This window comes from Chelonia mydas, chromosome 11 (assembly GCF_015237465.2).
Source record: "Chelonia mydas isolate rCheMyd1 chromosome 11, rCheMyd1.pri.v2, whole genome shotgun sequence".
In the NCBI taxonomy this organism is placed as follows: Eukaryota; Metazoa; Chordata; order Testudines; family Cheloniidae; genus Chelonia; species Chelonia mydas.
Genome location: NC_051251.2, coordinates 44,504,543 through 44,525,636, shown reverse-complemented (window position 1 = coordinate 44,525,636; position 21,094 = coordinate 44,504,543). Strand labels below are relative to the sequence as shown.

The window sequence follows — 21,094 nt, the reverse complement described above, 5'->3', positions numbered from 1 at the left end:
TAAATGAGAATATTGAAAACTTGGTGAAATGAGGATAATCAATGGAACACAGTAATACCAGGGTACAAATATATCAGAAGGACTGAACATGTCGTGCTGGTGGGGGAGTGGCACTATATGGGAAATAAAGTTAGAATCAAATGAAGTAAAAATCTTAAATGAACCAAACTGTACCATAGAATCTCTATGGATAGTGATTCCATGCTCTGGTAATAAAAATAGTGATATATTACTGACCAGGATGATGATGATGACTGTGAAATGCTCAAGGAGATTAAAGAGGCTATAAAAATAAAAAATTCAATAATAATGGGGGATTTCAACATCCCTATATTGACTGGGTACATGTCACCTCAGTGCAGGATGCAGAGATAAAGTTTCTTGACCCCTTAAATGACTGCTTCTTGGAGCAGCTAGTCCTGTAATCCACAAGAGAAGAGGCAATTCTTGACTTAGTCCTAAGTGGAGCACAGGATCTGATCCAAGATCTGAATATAGGTGGACCACTTGGTAATAGTGACCATAATATAATTAAATTTGACATCCTTGTGGCAGGGAAAACCATACAGCTGCCCAACACCATAGCAGTTAATTTCAGAAAGGGGGACTACACAAAAATGAAGAAGTTAGTGAAACAGAAATTAAAAGGTACAGTGCCAAAAGTGAAATTCCTGCAAGAGAGCGTGAGAGAAAAAAAAATTGGGCTCTTTTTCTTCCTCCTAAATTTATTCAGAACTTAGAAATTAAGGTGGCAGGCATCTTATAAATACCATAGACAGACAGTCCAGGTAGATAGGTAAGTAGGACCTGCAACTGTAGGGAGAGTAGAATATCAGGGATGAGATCCACGATGTTGACAGAGAGAAGAATTTTACCTTTAACCCTTAACTTTGAAGTTCTTAGCTTTTGTGGGTTTCTCAGACTCGTACATTTATTTTGTTATTTTTGTGAAAATCTCTTACTAGTCTTGGATCCATAAAACAAGCATATACAGATATTCCAGGAAAAAAGATTAAGTAAAACAATCTGCATCCATTTCAGTTGTTTTATCTTCTGTATTGAATGTTCTATTGTAAAGCAGCATTTGGTTTGTGTATTTGGATGGCTGCTATTACTGCTATGAACTTATTTTGAAATGATGTTCTTTTAAGTGCCCGGAGTTGAAAAGAAAGGCCGCAGAATACTTCCTGAAGTTACCCCTCCACCAAAGGAAGAAGTTGTTCTTAAAAAAGGTACAGTAATTGGTCATGATATAAGCACACAAATCCATTCCCTAAGTATTCCAAAGGAACACTGCGCTAGGACTGCATTTTGCCCTCCCAGAGAAACTTATGTGGGAAATTACATGAGCTAAATGCTGCCTGAGGCTCATTTCCTGGTGAAGGAGTTTGTGGGTGCATGCAGGAGGAATAGTTGAAAATCCAGTAGATCCAAAGGATCTACAAGGAAAGCAGAGCAAAACACTGAGAATATCAGGACATCCCCTGGGAGACTCTTCCTCTTCATGCTGTTCTCTGGACCCCATTCCCTCCATCTTGGCAGTAGCACTAATTCAGGAGCCATGTTGTGGGTGGCTACCTAGCAACCAATGACTGATTGCCCTTCCCCAATGGGGCTTCTGCTTGGATATCCACTGTGTTGGAGGGAAGCTGGCATGATCAATTATTCCCTATTCCAGTCTGGCACTCTTTTCCACTCCTGTGAATATCTGACCATGCAGAGTTCATATTGGGGTCATTCCATGGTCTCAGAAGGGCAGGCAGCACTGGCCACTCCTTTCATGCAAAGACTGGGGCTTTCCCAATGCACTCATGCTCATTTGCTTTTTAGCATGCTATACAGAGGGGAACCAATAGCTCCACTGAATTATCTTTCCTGCTGTTTTATATTAACTGAAATCAAAGTGGAATTTCAGATGTATAATTCTTTTTTAAAAGTCTCTAGCTCTTTAGGTAATGATTATAAGAGATATTTTTACTTATGGTAGACTAAAAACGATCTATAAGATATACAATTTACCTTGCAAAAGGTAACAACAAAATAGCTCAAACCTGCTCTTTTTGAAGTCAATTGGAGTTTGGTCCAGAATCGACCATTTTGGCCCTGAAATTCGTTTGTAATTTCAGGAGTTAGTGCATAATTATCCACTCTAATTCATCATTTAAAAATAACTCATAATACACTATTTTTGTGCTCACAAGAAATGTCAGCATTAATACCATAATTCAAATTATCAAGCACAGTAAGCATTTAAAGGGTGGTTTAGGTACTTCATCAAAAAATGTTGAAAATTAACTGGTAGTGTGGCTTTCAGTTGGTGAATCTATTATGTATTCAGAATACCAGAAATGTCATGAAGGATTCCTAAAAGCTTCTCTCTTATGTCTGCAAAAATAAATTATCTGTTACTGATAAAACATTTATAAAAAGAAAAGGAGTACTTGTGGCACCTTAGAGACTAACCAGTTTATTTGAGCATGAGCTTTCGTGAGCTACAGCTCACTTCATCGGATGCATAGCATATCGTGGAAACTGCAGAAGACATTATATACACACAGAGACCATGAAACAAAACTTCCTCCCACCTCACTCCCCCGCTGGCAACAGCTTATCTAAAGTGATCCTCAAGTAGAGCCATTTCCAGCACAAATCCAGGTTTTCTCACCCTTCCCCCCCCCCCACCACCACCACCACACACACATACAAACTCACTCTCCTGCTGGCAACAGCCCATCTCCCTTTGAAACCCCTCTTTATAATGCGCATGATAATCAAGGTGGGTCACCTCCAGCACTAATCCAGGTTTGTGATCCAATATGTCATTGTTATGGGAAAGACTAAAATTATCTTGATATGTAATTTCATTATTAACAGAGGTTTTACTTGATGTATAGATTTATTCAAATTGAAGATCTTACAAGTCTTCATTATTATATTGAGTTCTAAAATATTCTTGGATTATAGTTCTGTGTAAATTCAGTGGCTTTTTAATTCAAATGATCTAAATAACTAATTTTATTCTAAGTCTGAATGTTAAAATATACATTTTCCAGCAGATGGACCACTTTAAATTAAAGCATTTTTTTACTCCAGGTGACAATGTAAAATTGCCTTTATGATAATAACCATAATAATGACATAAAAGCTGTATTCCTGTACACTATGCTGGGTGTTTCATATATATTCTCTGTTCAGATAATTATTAAATCTTTATCTTAATTACCATCATCTTCATCCAGATAGGGCTTTAAAAACTGAAATTCTTTCTCTTTCAAAGTTCCTAGAAAAACACCTGAAGAGGAAAAACCGAAACCAGAGAAAGAACCTAAAGTAGAAACTAAACCAGAACCTAAACCAGTAGAAAAGAAAAAGAAACCTGAAGGTACAAGTCAAGATCAAATTCATTTGCTTCTGATTATGGAGAGACCCAAACTGAAATCCTACTTCTGATTAGCAACTTATTGGGCTTAGTATCTAAACCTGGATTCAAGATCAGAATTGTGTAAATGTCCTCCACCCCTGTAATATGCTGAGTTTAAGTTTCTACTAAAAATATACCCAAATTTTGGGAAAATCTAGGTCCTGATTGGAATTGTGAACCTTGGTGGCTATTTCTCTTTCTGAGTCTTCATTTTATGTAAAAGAGAACTTTAAAAATGTTTTATAATGTAAACTAAAAAGTAACAAAGCATAAACCATGGTTGATCCACTTATCCTTTCAGTTATGGTCTTGTAACTGAATGTCCTACTGTCTGTTTTCTGTTTCTAGTTTTATCTAAGTGTGATTGCTAACAATATATATGTATCTTAAACCTAAGGTCAACTGAAAATCTTAATCACATATACAGAACTTGACTAAATTTCTAATGTCATATTAAACCACTCTAGTTATATTAAAATTACTTCAGTTAATGTATCTGGGTAGTCAAGGAATTTAAACATATTCCAAAATAAAAATAATATTTTTAAAGAGCCAGAAGTTCCCAAGAAGAAAATTGAGATACCACCTGTCACAAAAAAAGAGGAGAAACCTGAGCCTGAACCAGAGAAAGGTACCAAATGTGTGGTGCTCTTTTCCTTATTCCTGCAACTAAACTGCATCCATCAGTAAACACCGTTTTATGTAGGCTAAACTAATTCATTAATATCATTCAGCCATAAAAATTGTCCTTTTTTAGCCTCTTTGCATTCTTCTGGGTCTTATTTCCTCTTTAGTTCTTCAGTGCTTAAAGAATTCAACTCTCTTCCATTGAGATCTCTGCATCTTGCTGTATATGTGTTTGCCCTGCTGTCTTTCATCAGTGGATTTTGCAAGTTAAAAAAATAAAATGAAAAAGCCGGTCTTCTATTAATTGTCTGTGTTTTAAAGTTTCACTAATATTTTGCACTTCTCCTTTATGATTTTTCTGTATTTTTAAATAAGGTTATAAAATATTTATACTAACCTATTGGTTATTGTGTGTTTAAAGTGCCAGAACCTAAGCCAGCAGCTATCCCACTTCCTGAACCAAAACCCGCAGTAGGTAAGAGTCCTCTCAACACGAATAACTGTACACACATTTCCCTGTACATCTTGCCTTTTACCATTGAGTGGGTCCGGTTAAAAGCGTGTTAAGCAAATATCTCAGCTAACTTTTCATACTACCAGGAGTGAAGGATATTTTCTGAATATTTGTTGTGAGTGAGGATCTAGTAAATGCATGCTTTATAGGGCACTTGAGAAAGTGCTGCATAATAAGTTTTAACAAACATATACATTAAAATCAATTAATTAATATATTTTAATTCTTTCTACAGCTCTAAAATCTCCCAAACCACCAGCCGAGCCAGCCCCTGTTGCTGCCCCAGTGACAACTCCAGTGGTTGGAAAGAAAGCAGGTATTAACATTGATTCTGTAGAGTGTTTGCTAATTTGCAGTACCATCCTGCAGCCATTTCTCACGTGACTATACACACTGAAGACAACATGACACCTAAGGGCTGTGGGATCTTATCATTTATTATTTTCGAGATACTTTAAGCCTCCCCCCCCCCCCCCCGGGGGGGATCAGGCTCCCATTGTACTAGGCACTGACGCACACACATAATAAGATAGTTCCTGCCCCAAAGCTATACAATTGGGGTTTAGTCTATGCTCTTCAGTGTGGGAGATGAGACGTACTTAATTTGTCTAATTAAATGTATGTATTCTGTTAATTTCTTGATATTTGTTCTGTATGTTCAGACATTCATCTGCATGTGTTGTATGCCTCTTATATTATGTGTATTGCAAAAAATATATTTGTTGTTCATATTGGGAAGGGATGACGGTGTTGTTTTGTTCGCTGTTTTGGGGTTTGTTTTCTATTTGCTGAGTGCTGGCAAAGGTGCCAAGAGCACTGAAGCTCTCTGGCACTACTGTTGTTGTTTAGTATTCATATAGGGTGGCATCCAGCTGGCTTCAGCCAGAGTCAGGGACCCACTGTGTACAGCCACATCGGAATAGTCTGTCCCTTTCTGACATGGTTACAGGTTAGGAGCTTCATCCATGGAACGGCTATAGCACAAGCAGCAGCAGCAGCAGCACAATCTTCCCCATTACTTTGTGTCCCAACCATGACCCAGAGGGGACCCATTGTAAAATGAGAGTGCAGTTAATTCTCTTTATTCAATCCTCGAACACTTGTGAAGCATGCAATTAGTGTCCATTGTGATATTGGTTTGGTGATGTGGACAGCTATTCAAAAACTCCATGTAGGTTGCCAGGCATCATCACAGAATAACAATTTTCAGCTACTGCTAGTGTGGGTTGGATTTGAACTGGCAACCTAAAGACGAAAGACTCCACTGCCCATCACCAACTCTTGAGATAACTAGGACCCTGTGTTGTAAAGGTCAAATGCCACCTGTGGAAAAAGGCAAGATTAAATCCCCTGTGTTGAAAGTGTCTGCTACCGATGAGAAACACAGGCATGTAAAAGATAGTATGAGCCACAAGGCAGCTGCAGGGACATTTGAGCAGAAGAAGCATTTGAGCTAAACATCTCAGATGAAACAGTTGATAGAATATTAAAACCAGAGGAAGATAAACAAGAGACAGAGGTTCTTAAACAATTTGGGATGGTTGCCCAAGAAGCTGAACCAAAAGTAATAACTGTAGTTTCAAGGAAGAATCCTACGGTTAAAGATGAGGAGAGAGAGCCTGCAATAGGTCAGGTTGCCTTTGAAAAGGCTAAAATAAGAACTCCCCATGAGGAACCAAAGCCCATTTATATAGCATCTGAACACATTGAAAGAAGTACCAGAGAAGAAAAGAGGAATACAATTAAATTAGAGGTTCATAGGAAGGATGAAAATGAGAGATTCCCTGAAGAGTCTAGCATTCCATCCAAAGAAAGGGGGAAGATTCCTACATATGAAAAAGAAAAAGGGAAGTGCATTAATTTTTCTCCCTGAAGATGCCCCAAGAAAGTCTGATGTCTTGATTCAGAAGAAGAGAGATGTTCCAAAAAGATAAAATAAGTTTGCAAACTGAAGAAATTGCCATAAAAGATTATGTGATGGATACTACAGAAGCCACTGAAGAAGTAGTACCTGAAATACCTCTGATTACAAGTGAGGGGAGAAGAAAGATGTCACTCTGAAGAGGTTTGAAAAAGTCCCTTTGGGTAAATTCATGACATAAACAAGAAAACTCAGAAAGTGGGGAAATTTAGTTTCAAGAAAGCTGATGTTCCTACTGCTGAAGAAATCATGGTTCCCACCAAACAAGTAAAGAAAATAGATACCTTTCAAAAAGAAGAGATTAACAAAAATCTTGACTGTAAAATGGCAGAATAAGGTTCCCAGGAATCCTCTGAGGATACTGGGGTAGTAGTGAGAAATGATGGGGGCATTGAAAAATTCATTGAATATGAGGTGATTCCCACAAAAAGGCTGATAGAATCTTTACAGATTCAGTTCTCAAGCCACAGGATGCAGAAATGAAAATAGAAGGAAAAAATTTTGCAGGCTAAAGAGAGTCCACTTGAAACCCATATGAGCGGAGAGATTCAGAAGTATCAATGATGGAACAGATAACTTTAAATGGCAAGCAGGAAAAAGGATTATGCCAGTTAAGAAAGTTAAAACTCCTTCTAGGACCTTCTTAGATAAAGACAAAGATACAGACTAAAACCCCTGAAAAGCTGTCTGTAGGAAAAGAATTCGAAATGGTGATTCCAGGAAATGGCAGAGACACTGAGATTTCCTTAGGAGACCTTGACAAAATAGCCCAATTTGAAAAAAGTGATGGAACTAAATCAGTAAAGGAAAGTCCTGTTAGATGTCAAAGAATGAGGGCAAAAAACGATATTAAAAAGTTATCTCCCAAAAGAGAAACCCTAGCTCTTAAAAACAGTGAGCAAATCTTAAACTGAAAGACATAAATCTCCTTTAAATATAGAGGAACTCAGGCTTTCTGGAAGAGAATTCTCTGTTGTAGAAGACATCAGATAAAATAGCAGCATAATGTGGCAGTAAAAAATTTACTCCTGTCACCAAGAAAACAGAGAAGAAAACAAAGCCTTTGAACCAAAAGCTGTCTTGCAATAGAATGCCCAGCAAAGAAGATGTCCCAGTCTCCAAAAGCCTAGGTAAAGTTATCATTCCATTACAGAAGAGAAAGAAGTCTGGGGACTGGATCTCGTCGAGCATGGTAGAGTTTCAGAAGATGACTGGCAATTGAATTAATTTGAGGAGCTGAAAGAAGCTGTGGAATGTCTGGTGGAAAGCTAGGTGAGAAGGCTGCTGCCAAACTCCTCCTCAGAGAGCTCATCATATAAGCTTTGGAAGAAAACACCATTTCTCATCATTATCTGCTTGTGTTTGTCAGTCTGCTTGTATCCTTCAGTACTATTTGTATCTCCATCTAATGCATTAGTTCTCTGAATAGGCATTCAAACATCTGTCACTAGTTTGTCTTCCTGTGTGTGTATCATCTGAACATACTTTTGTGTTCATTGTATTATTTTTACATTATTTTTAAATGGTAGTTTAAATCATCTATATATTGTTACTGTAAAATTGCAGAGCGGTTCACACAGATTTTTCATATGTACACCTCTTTTTTATCATTTCTTGTGTTCTGTGTCCTGCATTTCATATCGCTCAACCATACAAAACAGTCTTTGTATACACATATACAGAATGCAGGATAATAGGAAGTGTGATATGGGAAATATTTTGAAAAGTGAGGGGCGACCTGTCATAATTTATGAATGAGACAAGGTGGGGGAGACCAACTTCTGTCTAATAAAAGATATTACCTCATCCGCCTTGTCTCTCTCATATCCTGGGACCAGCATGGCTACAACAACACTGCAAACAATAGTTCATGAATGGCAGAGTGAAGCAGAAACACATATGAATTATGATAAATAATCCCTAACTCTTGAGCATAGCCCCCTGCCTTTGAACATGTATTTCATGAATAGATTAATATATTTCTTGGTTTGGTTTCTACAGTATGTGTGTTACCTTTTAAAAGCTGTCAGAACTGGTAGAAAAAGAGAGCTTTGCTACCCCAATTTACTGGTGGGTGGGTCATACATGGCTTTTTATTATTGGTACTCAATAGTCAAGGTATCAGTGTTCTTTGGAGGCAGTGACATTTGTGTGGGCTGCGATTTTTTGAAATGGCCTTCGTTTCAATTGGTGGTTGGGTAGTCATGCAGTAGTTTATGTATGTCTCTTGTTAAGTGGTATTTAGACTTACACTTCTGTGTAGTGCCTCACTAGAACAGGAAAGACAGGTTCTAGCATGCTAAGTGGCAGTTTCTTCCACTACTGTCCTTTGAGAAATCATCTATTTTACAAAGTTTCATTGTTTTGCCCAAAACTGATAATTACCATTTTTATTATCATTTACAGCTTTTTTGATTACATTTGATTAAAAAACCCGTAACTGGGAGCTTAGGGTTAGTGAATGGCTACTTCACAGCGAGTCTTAAAAAATGACAGAGTTTTGGCAGAACAAAATATTGATAAAGGGAGGGTTCCTAAGCTCCACTTTTTAATATCTACCACAGGATATGCAGTTTTAGATGCTATATTTCAAAATATTCAATGTCAAACTATTGACAGTATATGTTGTATAAAAATGTATATGCTTACACCCTTCTCCTTGCTGTATGAGTGTATGTATGTATGTATGTATGGAGAGAGAAGAAAGAGAAAATGTCACTTTTAGAAAGATTTTTATCTTAATGTTAATACATACATCTACTTAACCAGACTTAATACATTGCTAATACTATTGCTGTTTTACTGCAGAGCCAAAAGCATCAAAAGAGGAACCTGGCAAGGTTAAAACTCCTATTAAAGGTAAGAGAAATGATCATAAAATACAAACAGTGTAAAGTTTGCATGTGGAAAATCCTAATTATAATGAATGCTTTCAGCTTTCTGTGGTGTAAGTTATTGGACAGCAGACTTCCCAAATATGACTTAGAATGACAAGGATTAGATAAAGTTTAATCTAAACTGTCTTTTTTTTTTGCCAAGACAATATTTGTTAAAAGGAATGGCTGTTCCTATTTCTGAAGTTACATTTTTAATGAAATCATCTTTAAAAATCCATCTGATTCAGCCACTAACACAAGATATGAAACTTAACCTTGCTTATATTATCATATTTGACTCAAACGATGGACAAATTTAGAATAGAGATTAATATTAAACTTTAAATAAAATATCTCTAAAATGTTGCCATTCAGATTAAATAAATAGACTTACGATTCTGATTATGTTCTGCCTCATTCTGGACAAAGCAAATTAATGAATACATTGTAATCAAAGAGGAAAACTGTAAAGGAGGGCATATCAAATCTCAGTATGGGTGTTTTAGACATAACAAAAGTGAATGGATGCTTTAATCCAGTTGAAACTTTGAGCATGAAAAACTGCACGGCACCCCAGCTTTTAACATGGTCCAGGTAGAATTGTGGACTGCTTAATCTAGGCTTGATTGTGCAGTTTTTGTGCTCTAATTGCATCACTGTAAATTTTGTCAAACTGGCAACTAAGCGTCTGGCTCATGAACCTCATTCAGCCCAGCTGCTACAGCATGCAAACAAGCAAAACTCTAAATTGGGATGAGTTTATTCATCTCTACATCTGACTTATAGCCAAGAAGACACCATCCCCTGCAGAACTGGAGAGGAGGAAACTAAGGCCAGGCAGTGGTGGTGAAAAACCTCCTGAAGAGCCACCATTCACCTACCAACTTAAGGCTGTGCCACTCAAGTTTGTTAAAGAAATGAAGGACATAGTGCTGAAAGAAGCTGAATCTATTGGCTCTTCTGCAATCTTTGAGGTTCTTATCTCTCCCTCTACTGCAAGTACCAGCTGGATGAAAGACGGAAATAACATCCGAGAGAGCCCAAAGCACAGGTTTATTGCAGATGGCAAGGACAGGAAGCTGCATATTATTGATGTCCAGCTTTCAGACTCCGGCGAGTACACTTGTGTGCTACGTCTGGGAAACAAAGAAAAGACCTCGACAGCTAAACTCATTGTTGAAGGTATTTCCTTGCACCCTGAATATGCTTCAGATTCTTCAACAACTTAAAGAATAGCTATAATTTACAGCTTTAAATATGTTTGTATATTGCGAGTTTTCAGTAATTGTCGTAATTTCCATTGATCATTTCATATTTTCATTCTATATGCAGTGCGTCTCTGTGCTGTATAAAAAATAAAATGCATCAAAATGTGGTTCCCTCTTCCCCCAGAAATACCAGTGCGTTTTGTGAAAACTCTTGAGGAACAAGTCACAGTGGTCAAAGGGCAGCCATTTTATCTGAGCTGTGAGCTGAACAAAGAGAGAGATGTGGTGTGGAGGAAGGATGGAAAGATCATAAAAGACAAGCCTGGAAAGTACGCTCTGAATATTATTGGTTTGCAACGCGCCCTCACCATCATGGATGCAGATGACACTGATGGTGGCACTTATACTGTGACAGTGGAAGATACTGACCTCAAATGTGACTCTGTTGTTCAAGTAATAGGTAAGCAATCAGAATAAAACTCTAATTTCTCTCCTTTGAATTTGTGTGCATGTTTGGGGTGCTTTAAAATAAGGAAAGTTTGACTTGATTGGTACCTGAAAAGGAGCACAAAAGGGTGGTCACCGTATTTTTATTCCTTAGGTAATGGGTTCATTATTCTTCACCTTTGTTTAACACATTTTGAAATGTTCACTTTTGGTATTTTAGGGCCTAACTCCCACTCCCAGTTATAGGAAAAGCTGCTACTCAAAAGGGAGATGAATCAGAATTACCATTTATAGGATTAGGGTCATATTGATCCTCATGTGGAACTTCCTGTCAGGATCAGTGGGGAGTAGTGCTCGAAATACTATGCCAGAATTAACCAGATTTCATCAATATTGTGAGAAGTAGACTCCCATTTGGGGGATTTTATCTGCTGAATATTAGTAGATAATTTTGGCAAATGTATGGATTGCTCTCAGCTCCCTGCTAAGTTGCTCTGATTTATTGGAGGGCCTTTGGTTTTTTGGCAATCCTGATATAGAAACTCCTAGCCATCTGTCCTCCATAAATTGCAAACAAGTCTTTGGGAAATGTTCTACTCTGGTTGCATATGACAACTTCTATTATTGCAGTGATTCCTGTGAATCATGTGTGCTCATTTCAAGTTATAAACCAATATAAACTGGCAAGTCGGTTTTTTTATAGGCTTTGTCTTTTCAAAGAGTGGAATAAACTAAATTTCAGAAGCCCTTATTTCTCTCATTTATGAACCCACTTATATGTATTAATAGCCTACGAACCCTAATTTTTATTTAACTTTTTCTCATGCAGAAGTGATAAGAGACTGGTTGGTGAAACCTATAAGAGACCAGCATGTGAAACCAAAGGGTACAGCTACTTTCGTTTGCAATCTTGCCAAGGAGACGCCAAATTTTAAATGGTACAAGGGAGATGAGGAAATTCCAGCTAAACCAACTGAAAAGACAGAGATCTTGAAAGAAGGAAATCTCATTTACCTCAAAATTAAGAATGCTGCACCTGAAGATATTGGTGAATATGCAGTGGAAGTTGAAGGTCGCAGATATGCAGCAAAACTGACCCTTGGTGGTAAGGAAGGTTTTCTGAACATTATATGTAATTATTGTATATGCCAGTATTTTCAACCCTTTCAAAACAAGAATATTCAAAACTTGAACTGCTGTAAAGTTGTATCAAAACTTTCATTGACTATGTTACACATGTTTGTTTGTGCATCTCAGAGCGTGAGGTTGAGCTGCTTAAACCACTGGAGGATGTTACAGTTTATGAGAAACAAACAGCAAACTTCGACACAGAAATTTCTGAGGAAGATGTTCCTGGAGAATGGAAACTGAAAGGAGAAATCCTGAGGCCCTCACCTGTAAGCATCCTCCCATTTAAAAATGCAGTTAATTTAAAATGAGAATACTGTGAGCAGGTTCTACAAACTTATGTTAGTCACATTGTAAAATTTTTGCTGGTCTGTTTATCTCTGCAGTCATCCAGTGCTCCAGCACAGAAATTAGAGAGGTTAAGTTTTATGATGATTGAAAATGTGGTCCTCTTCAAGGAACTACGTTTCACAACAAATAACATAAAATAATTTGCAAGGCTTCATATCACAACAAAAATATCCAGGCCCATGTAAATTGCTAGAGTGGCGCCTAAGTTAAAAATAGGAGTTGAGCGTTATGGAAATGTATTTTATTTTACTTTAAGATTTCTTTTAGAGTAAAATCATTTTGATTTGGTAGCAATGCTGTTCTCTAACAGGCAGCTATTCCCTGTGTGTGTAAAACAAGATTTGGAGTGTTTCTTTTTTATGAACAGAGTCCAATATTGTGTATTTAGAATACCAGTTTCCTTACTAAAAACGTAATTTTTCCAGACTTGTGAAATCAAAGCTGAAGGAGGAAAACGCTTCCTAACTTTACACAAAGTCAAGTTGGAACAGGCTGGTGAAATCCTCTACCAAGCACTCAATGCACTTACTACAGCCATCCTGACAGTGAAAGGTACACTATACTAGCAAATAGAGAATAGTATCACTTAGTCCAAGTTCACATTGAGTGCTTGAAAAAAATTAATTCTGTTTTGTTTCTAGAAATCGAACTTGACTTTGCTGTGCCTCTGAAAGATGTCACTGTTCCTGAGAAGCGTCAGGCTCGATTTGAATGTGTTCTCACCCGGGAAGCCAATGTTATATGGTCTAAGGGCACTGACATCATCAAAGTTGGAGACAAATTCGATATCATTGCAGATGGAAAGAAACACATCCTTGTAATCAATGATTCAGAGTTTGATGATGAAGGAGAATACACTGCTGAAGTGGAAGGGAAGAAGAGTACAGCAAGATTGTTTGTGGAAGGTAAGTATCTCATTATGAGCAGAGACTATGTGAAGATTATTAAAGAGCACATCTTCTAGAACTTCACTAGCGTAATGTTAAGGTACTGACGAGCAATGTTTCATTATAGGTGTCAGGTTGAAGTTCATCACACCTCTAAAAGACCAAACAGTGAAAGAAGGGGAAACGGCTCACTTTGAGTTCGAGCTTTCTCATGAAGATATGCTAGTGACCTGGTTCAAAAATGACAAAAAACTCCACACAAGCAGAACGGTTCTGATTCATGCAGAAGGCAAGACTCACAAATTAGAAATGAGAGAAGTAACACTTGATGATATCTCTGAGATAAAGGCTGAAGTCAAGGGCTTGCACACTCGTGCTAAGCTCCAAGTCTTAGGTAAAGTATTACCACCACTTAATATGAACAATTTCTTAAAGGAACAGTGACAAAACATTTGTTTTAATAACTTTTTACATTTCAATATGCCTTTAATTATATATTGATTTCAAGTTTACTAACTGTTTCACAACCAACATGCCGTTTGTAGAGGCTGATCCATACTTCACCGTGAAATTACAAGACTACTCTGCTATAGAGAAAGATGATGTCATTCTGGAGTGCGAACTTAGCAAAGATGTACCAGTGAAATGGTACAAAGATGGCCAAGAGCTTACAGCTTCCAAGAGAATCTCTATAAAGGCTGAGGGCACGCGCCGTATCCTAAAAATCAAGAAGACTGAAGATGGTGATAAGGGCAACTATGAGTGTGACTGTGGAACTGACAAGACAAAAGCTAATGTTAACATTGAGCGTAAGTGGCCACGCCTTCCCAACTGGACCCCAGCTGAAAACCTTGTAACATACAGCTTAATACAGCAAAGTTGACCTGTGTTTCTGTGCTTCCAGCTCGTATAATAAAAGTGGAGCGCCCCCTCTATGGAGTGGAGGTATTTGTTGGTGAAACAGCTCGTTTTGAGGTTGAAATCTCTGAGCCCGATGTCCACCCCCTATGGAAGTTAAAGGGAGAAACTTTAACACCTTCACCTGTAAGGCTTTCATTATTTTTAAAATCACAATGTATAATTTTAAAAATAAAAATTCCCCAGCGTAACCTGTGATGGATGATGGCTTAGAAAAATTATATTTATTTCCTCCTTCAAATCAGAACTGTGAAATAATCGAAGATGGGAAGAAGCATGTTCTTATCCTTTATAATTGCAAACTGGATATGACTGGAGAAGTGTCCTTCCAGGCTGCAAATGCTAAAAGTGCAGCTAATCTGAAAGTGAAAGGTATAGTGGCAACATTCTCCGTGCATACAAAACTTTCTTATTAAATCTACCAATAAAAAAGCCAGCATAAATGCATCTCTGAACTTGTAATGATCTGCTCTGATTTCAGAACTACCTCTCATCTTTATCACTCCACTCAGTGATGTCAAGGTCTTTGAGAAGGATGAGGCAAAGTTTGAATGTGAGGTGTCTAGGGAACCCAAGACTTTCCGTTGGTTGAAAGGAACACAAGAGATCACGGGTGATGAGAAGTTTGAAATTATCTCAGAGGGCACAAGACATGCCCTGGTAATTAAGACAGTTGCATTTGAGGATGAAGCTAAATATATGTTTGAAGCTGAAGATAAAAGAACAAGTGCCAAGCTGATCATTGAAGGTTTGTTTGACTTGATGCTTCTATGGATAATGCACTTGATACTTGTCTTTCAATTGTTTTTTACATAAATGTAATCATTAATGAGACACATTGTTTGTTTAGGCATTCGTCTGAAATTCATTACTCCTCTCAAAGATGTAACAGCAAAGGAGCGTGAGACTGCAGAGTTTACTGTAGAACTGTCTCATGACAATATCCCTGTTGCTTGGTTCAAGAATGACCAACGACTGCATACCAGTAAGGTGGTTTCAATGAAAGACGATGGCAAATTCCATACACTGACATTTAAAGATCTCTCTATTGATGACACTTCTCAGATCAGAGCAGAAGCTATGAGCAAATCTTCTGAAGCTAAACTCACAGTTATTGGTAAGTGTATCTTACTTTTATTCAGTATGAATTCACATGTTGGATATTTTATGTATTCCTAAAAAAAGAACACACTATTGGGAATCAGAAAGTCTTGTTTACAAATCCCTGCTCTGCCACAAACTCACTGTGTGCTCTTGACAAATCACCTGAATCTCTTTGTGTCTCCATTTCTATGTTTACAAAGATAATACTAATTATTTAAAAACTTCTCAGAACTGTTGTGAGGATTCGTTGATTAATACGTGTACAGTGCTTTGGAGCTGTTAAGCATTTTATATTCTTTGGAGAGCCAGCACAATATTTTCCAGTGAAGTTAGCAATTATTACTCTGAATGTACTTCTTCCTATGCTATTTTTGAATAGCTATGCTAATAGGTTTTTGCTGGTTTTTGTAATCAAACCACCACATCCAATATAAATATATAGCAAAATGTTGGGACACTCAGAAAAATAACAATGTTATACTTTTTATTGTTGTTATTCCTCTGTTCAGACACTTCTCAGGAATGAAAAGCTTTAAGAATATGCCTTATGTATTGTGCATGGCCTAAGATGGTACAAACTTTATAAAAAGACCTGTGCTTTTTGTGCCTTTAAAACAATTAAAACTGTCATATGCTTATCTCAACTTGTATTTGCAGAGGGAGATCCTTACTTTACTGCAAAGCTTCAAGATTATACTGCTGTAGAGAGAGATGAAGTGATTTTACAATGTGAAATTAGCAAAGCAGATGCTCCTGTGAAATGGATGAAAGATGGCAAAGAAATAACTCCATCAAAAAATGTTGTTATCAAGGCTGATGGCAAAAAGAGAATCCTAATCCTCAAGAAAGCTTTGAAAAAAGACATTGGAACATACACCTGTGATTGTGGCACTGACCAAACCTCTGCCAAACTCAACATTGAAGGTAGTGTAGTTTTGTCAGTGCCTCTCTGTTGTAAAGCTCTTCTTGTGAGTTTCTGTTGAAAGCTGATGGCATCAAATGTTCCTTTGTTTTTCTCACCTCTCAGAGCGGGATATTAAGATCGTGCGCCACCTGTACAGTGTGGAGGTAATTGAGACAGAGACTGCCCGCTTTGATACTGAAATCTCTGAGGAAGATGTCCACGCCAGCTGGAAACTAAAAGGAGAAACCCTGAACCAATCACCTGTAAGCATAATGCCGATCAAGCCCAGACTTCTGTGTGGATAGAGATTCATAACAACTATTAGATAAAAAAAATACATTTTATATTCTTTTAACTTATCTTCTAACTTTTGAGATTTTAGGTGCACTTGATTCCGATTTTTTAGTTTTTCTCCACAACCAGGAAGGCTAGAAACTTACTTTTTAAAAACAAAACTGAGGCTGAAAGTCTTACATATTTTCATGACTCTTGGTGATTTAAAAAAACCCACCAAATATTGAGAGACTAACTATAAAAACCTAAGAGTAGGCAACTCTGAATTCAGTAGTCCTGATGGAAATAAATAAACAATAGGAAAAGTGAGACAGTTGTAAGTTTGTGTGTCTACGAGAGAGAGAGAGAGAGAGAAAGAAATGTGGATCTAAAATGAGGACTATCTTTTGTAATGAGAGATCGCCGATATGTTCATTAGCATTGCCAGACACCTGCTATTGCTAGTGCTTACAAGCCAGTGTCTTCAATATATCTAAGTTCTTCCCAACATCCCACTTTGTCAGTGCATTGTTCATGAATAAATTTATATCTTCAGCAGAGCTAATGGAAATAGTCCTTAAGTGGATTTATGAGCAAGCACATCATTTGAATTGTTGGCTGTACTAGGCAATTTAGTAGCAGTTCAGATTTCAAAAGTATCTATTGCCTAGACATTATGGATATTTTAGAAATATAGAGAGAAAGGTGTTAACGAGGCTACATATATCTCTAAAAAATATTCTGCATATGAGTGGTGTTTTACACACAGTATATCCTTTGTGAGTCTGCAGAAATTCTATAAATGCAGCTCACTACTTCTATATTTTGTTGTTTTCCTTCTTGAAGGAGTGTGAAATTAAGGAGGAAGGCAAAAAGCACTTCCTCGTATTGTACAATGTACGTTTGGACCAAGCTGGTGGAGTGGACTTCCAAGCAGCAAATGCCAAATCCAATGCTCACCTTCGAGTGAAACGTAAGTGTCTTATTAGTATACAAATGAATAGATAGTTAATGCCATGTCTTTAAAACTAGAAGAAATGAATTAAAATGAAACTAACTGAATCATTACATCACACAGCTGATTGTTTGGAATGGGTGGCTAAATCACTAAACTGCACCAAGCCCATGGGACAGTGATTTTGAAGTATCGGTGACACCAATGACCTTGATCCCTGTTAGTTTAAGAATTTTTTTAAATATAATTTTTATAGTTTCTTTTTATTAGAGCACGAGAAAAAGGACATTGACTTTCAGGCTTCTGGGTGGTCTTGCATCATGAGTTGTTACGCAACTGAAGCATTACAAGCAAAAGCTTTGTTGTGCTGACATTTCTGCCTTCAATTGCTGGGATGCCACCACACTAACATTTGGGGAAAGAACTAAGCTCTTGATGGACAGGGACAGAGCACATGGTTGGAGACCACTTGTCTCTCCCTCCAATCCTAGCACTCGCTATTTTGGAAGGCACATGCCTTATCTAGCAAGAGGCATGCAGGGCTTGGCAGAGAGACAGATGCACTGCAACTTTCCTGCTGACCTTGTTCATTTTAAAGAAACAGGCTCTGCAAACAGGGACTCTCCAGTGCCCAACCCTTCCCCTAAGAAACTCAAGTGGCCCCCCTCTAGTTAGGGAATTTAAATAGCTTTGCATTACCATGTCTCTCTCTCTTGGGAGAAGCCACCGTAGAGATTAGTGGGTAGGGCAGAAGCCCTCTCTTGAGTGAAGTGACTAATGTGAAGATGATTTCTCCCCCTCGCCAAGCACGAGTAATTGGCCTGCTCAGACCGCTCAAGGATGTAACAGTGACAGCTGGTGAATCAGCCACCTTTGACTGTGAGCTCTCCTATGAGGGAATCGTGGTGGAGTGGTTCTTGCGTGGACAGAAACTGGAACCGAGTGACAAGGTAAAGAGACTTCTTGCCACCTGCTTTCTTCCACTCCTCATTTCCCCCTTTCTTCCTTTCCTCCCCACTCTCTCCCCCCTCTCCTTTATGTCTTACCTCCCTCCTTCCAGCAGCAGAAGCACTAAGACACAGGAATGCGCTGCTTCTATTTTCAGTTATAAAGTGTTCTCACTTAAACATAAATTTGTATTTTTCTGTAAATAAAATGGATCTGAAATAGCATGTGTATTTATCACACAAAGAAAAGTTAAAAGGTCTCAAAACACTGGCCACAAGAGTAAAGCTTTTTGTGCCTGAATTGTTGGCAATCGCAGCCACAAGGGATATGAAATGGTTCCTGCTAAGGTGTGTTGCAGTTTGAGTGAGTTTTATGAATAAATGAAGTTCCTGATTCTTTCCACTGAATGCAGAGCTGCCGTCCAGTTCTGCATATATGGGGATTAAGAAGATTGAAATTCCATTTCAGGCATTTGATCAGGCTTTCCAGATAACTTTCTAGGCAGGTTTGCTTGCCAAGCATTTCTCACTAGCTATTTTTAACCCTTCTTCAAGTGCTGGCTCTTAGCGCTGAGATTTGAGCTGCCTGGAATGTGGTTAATTGAATATTTGAAGTTTGCCAACAGTAGGGAATATATTATAAATAATATAAAATGTATGTTACAATTTTTAAGATGCAGTTATTCGGATGCATTCTTTATTAGGTACTCATTTTATGTGTAATGCCTTCAGATCTCTAGCGAAATAGAGCTGCCTTGTAGGGAAACGCAAGTAAATGTCTAAGGAATTACACAAGTTAATGAAATTTCAGAATTTGTAATAATGCTGGTAGATGTTTCTTTAATTCAAATTGAAGTTTAGTTTAATTTTTACTATAGCTTTTTCATATATTAATAAGAGGATTCTTGTTTTCAGTGAGATCTTTCTGAGTTTTACTCAGTTTAACCAAACTCAGAATTGTCATCCACATTGCTATACTTAAAGATCTGTAAATAGAATTGAAATTCTGCCGATTAGAGGTTTAATAAACCAAGGTAAAATTCACTTTCATATTTTGAAATAAAAATGTGCAAGGATTTGAGTCAATGAAGTGGATTAATCATGATTACTGACTTGCAATATATAGTAAGAGATATTGAAACTTCAGTATTAAACATTAAGGGATATCATCTTATTCTTGTCCATTTGGGCCACTTTCTGACTCATTTCAACTTCTTAATGAGATTTTATACCTTAATTCTGATTTCCCCTACACATTCACAGCTCCTATTGGCTTCAGCAAAATATTTGTTTGCACAGGAATACATGTTCAGGTGCTCCAAGTTTATTTGATTCATCACTTCCTCTAAAATAACCTCTTTAAATGCTGTTATCATTGTTTCCAAGAGTCAAACTGACTCTACAAGAAAATGGGATTTGAGGTTTGACTATTCTTTACCTTAAACTATCTTGGCAAACCAAATTTATTACTTCATCTGAACTTCTTTCAACTAAATGTTTCAAGGACATAAATATTTATTTTGGGCATAATGAGTATGCTCAGAAACAACTCCGTCTCCTCTGTTTTTCTTCTCACTTTAGACTTCCCATTTGCCTTCACCTTACCAGAACTACTTCTATTGCTTGACTTTGTACTTTCCTACAAATAATTAAAAATAATTCTTTAGGAGACACTTTGTGTCCATTTATTATTTTGAGTAGAGACTGTCCGGTTTGGCCACTGTACATGGCAGAGGGGCATTGCTGGCACATGGTGGCATATATATGCCATGTACATTGGCCAAACCAGACAGTCTCTACACAAAAGAATAAATGGACACAAATCAGACATCAAGAATTACAACATTCAAAAACCAGTAGGAGAACACTTCAATCTCCCTGGACACTCAATAACAGACTTAAAAGTGGCAATTCAACAAAAAGCTTCAAAAACAGACTCCAACGAGAAACTGCAGAACTGGAATTAATTTGCAAATGGACACCATCAAATTAGGCCTGAATAAAGACTGGGAGTGGATGGGTCACTACAAAAACTAATTTCCTTCTGTTGATACTCACACCTTCTTATCAACTGTTTGAAATGGGCCACCTTGATCACATTGGCCTCATTAGCACTACAAAAGTGATTTTTTTCCTTCCCTTGGTATTCACCCTTCTTGTCAAGTGTTGAGAACAGGCCACTTCCACCTTAATTGAATTGAATTGGCTCTTTAGCACTGACCCCCCACTTGGTAAGGCAACTCCCATCTTTTCATATGCTGTGTATTTATACCTGCCTACTGTATTTTCCACTCCATGCATCTGATGAAGTGGGTTTTAGCCCATGAAAGCTTATGCCAAAATAAATGTGTTAGTCTCTAACGTGCCACAAGGACTCCTCATTGTTTTTGCTGAAACAGACTAACATGGCTACCACTATGAAACATATATTTTTAAGTTATTATTATATATGTGATGTAATTTCTTTAGATTTTGACATATACTTCCTCCCATTGGGACATGTGGGAGTACTTAAATACCAGTGCCTATGTAGATAAGAGGGGGAAATATATATATATATATATATAAAATCTTGAAAGTGTCCTTGATCCACTATGCATATGTAGGAGGAAA

General features: G+C 37.5%; 1 protein-coding gene across 1 annotated transcript in view; it reads left to right on the top strand.

Moving 5' to 3' along the window:
- The window catches only part of TTN (titin), a 309,138-nt gene that overhangs the window by 191,203 nt on the left and 96,841 nt on the right, over positions 1-21,094 (top strand). The window contains exons 158-179 of the mRNA XM_043525559.1: positions 1,152-1,232; positions 3,278-3,382; positions 3,972-4,052; positions 4,470-4,523; positions 4,798-4,878; positions 9,292-9,342; positions 10,146-10,541; positions 10,752-11,027; positions 11,844-12,119; positions 12,272-12,411; positions 12,919-13,045; positions 13,135-13,398; positions 13,508-13,774; positions 13,926-14,189; positions 14,285-14,424; positions 14,544-14,670; positions 14,780-15,046; positions 15,149-15,415; positions 16,060-16,326; positions 16,430-16,569; positions 17,426-17,552; positions 18,342-18,484. Of these exons, the coding sequence (XP_043381494.1) occupies positions 1,152-1,232; positions 3,278-3,382; positions 3,972-4,052; positions 4,470-4,523; positions 4,798-4,878; positions 9,292-9,342; positions 10,146-10,541; positions 10,752-11,027; positions 11,844-12,119; positions 12,272-12,411; positions 12,919-13,045; positions 13,135-13,398; positions 13,508-13,774; positions 13,926-14,189; positions 14,285-14,424; positions 14,544-14,670; positions 14,780-15,046; positions 15,149-15,415; positions 16,060-16,326; positions 16,430-16,569; positions 17,426-17,552; positions 18,342-18,484 (3,941 nt within the window). The remainder of the gene's footprint in view (positions 1-1,151; positions 1,233-3,277; positions 3,383-3,971; positions 4,053-4,469; positions 4,524-4,797; positions 4,879-9,291; positions 9,343-10,145; positions 10,542-10,751; positions 11,028-11,843; positions 12,120-12,271; positions 12,412-12,918; positions 13,046-13,134; positions 13,399-13,507; positions 13,775-13,925; positions 14,190-14,284; positions 14,425-14,543; positions 14,671-14,779; positions 15,047-15,148; positions 15,416-16,059; positions 16,327-16,429; positions 16,570-17,425; positions 17,553-18,341; positions 18,485-21,094) is intronic.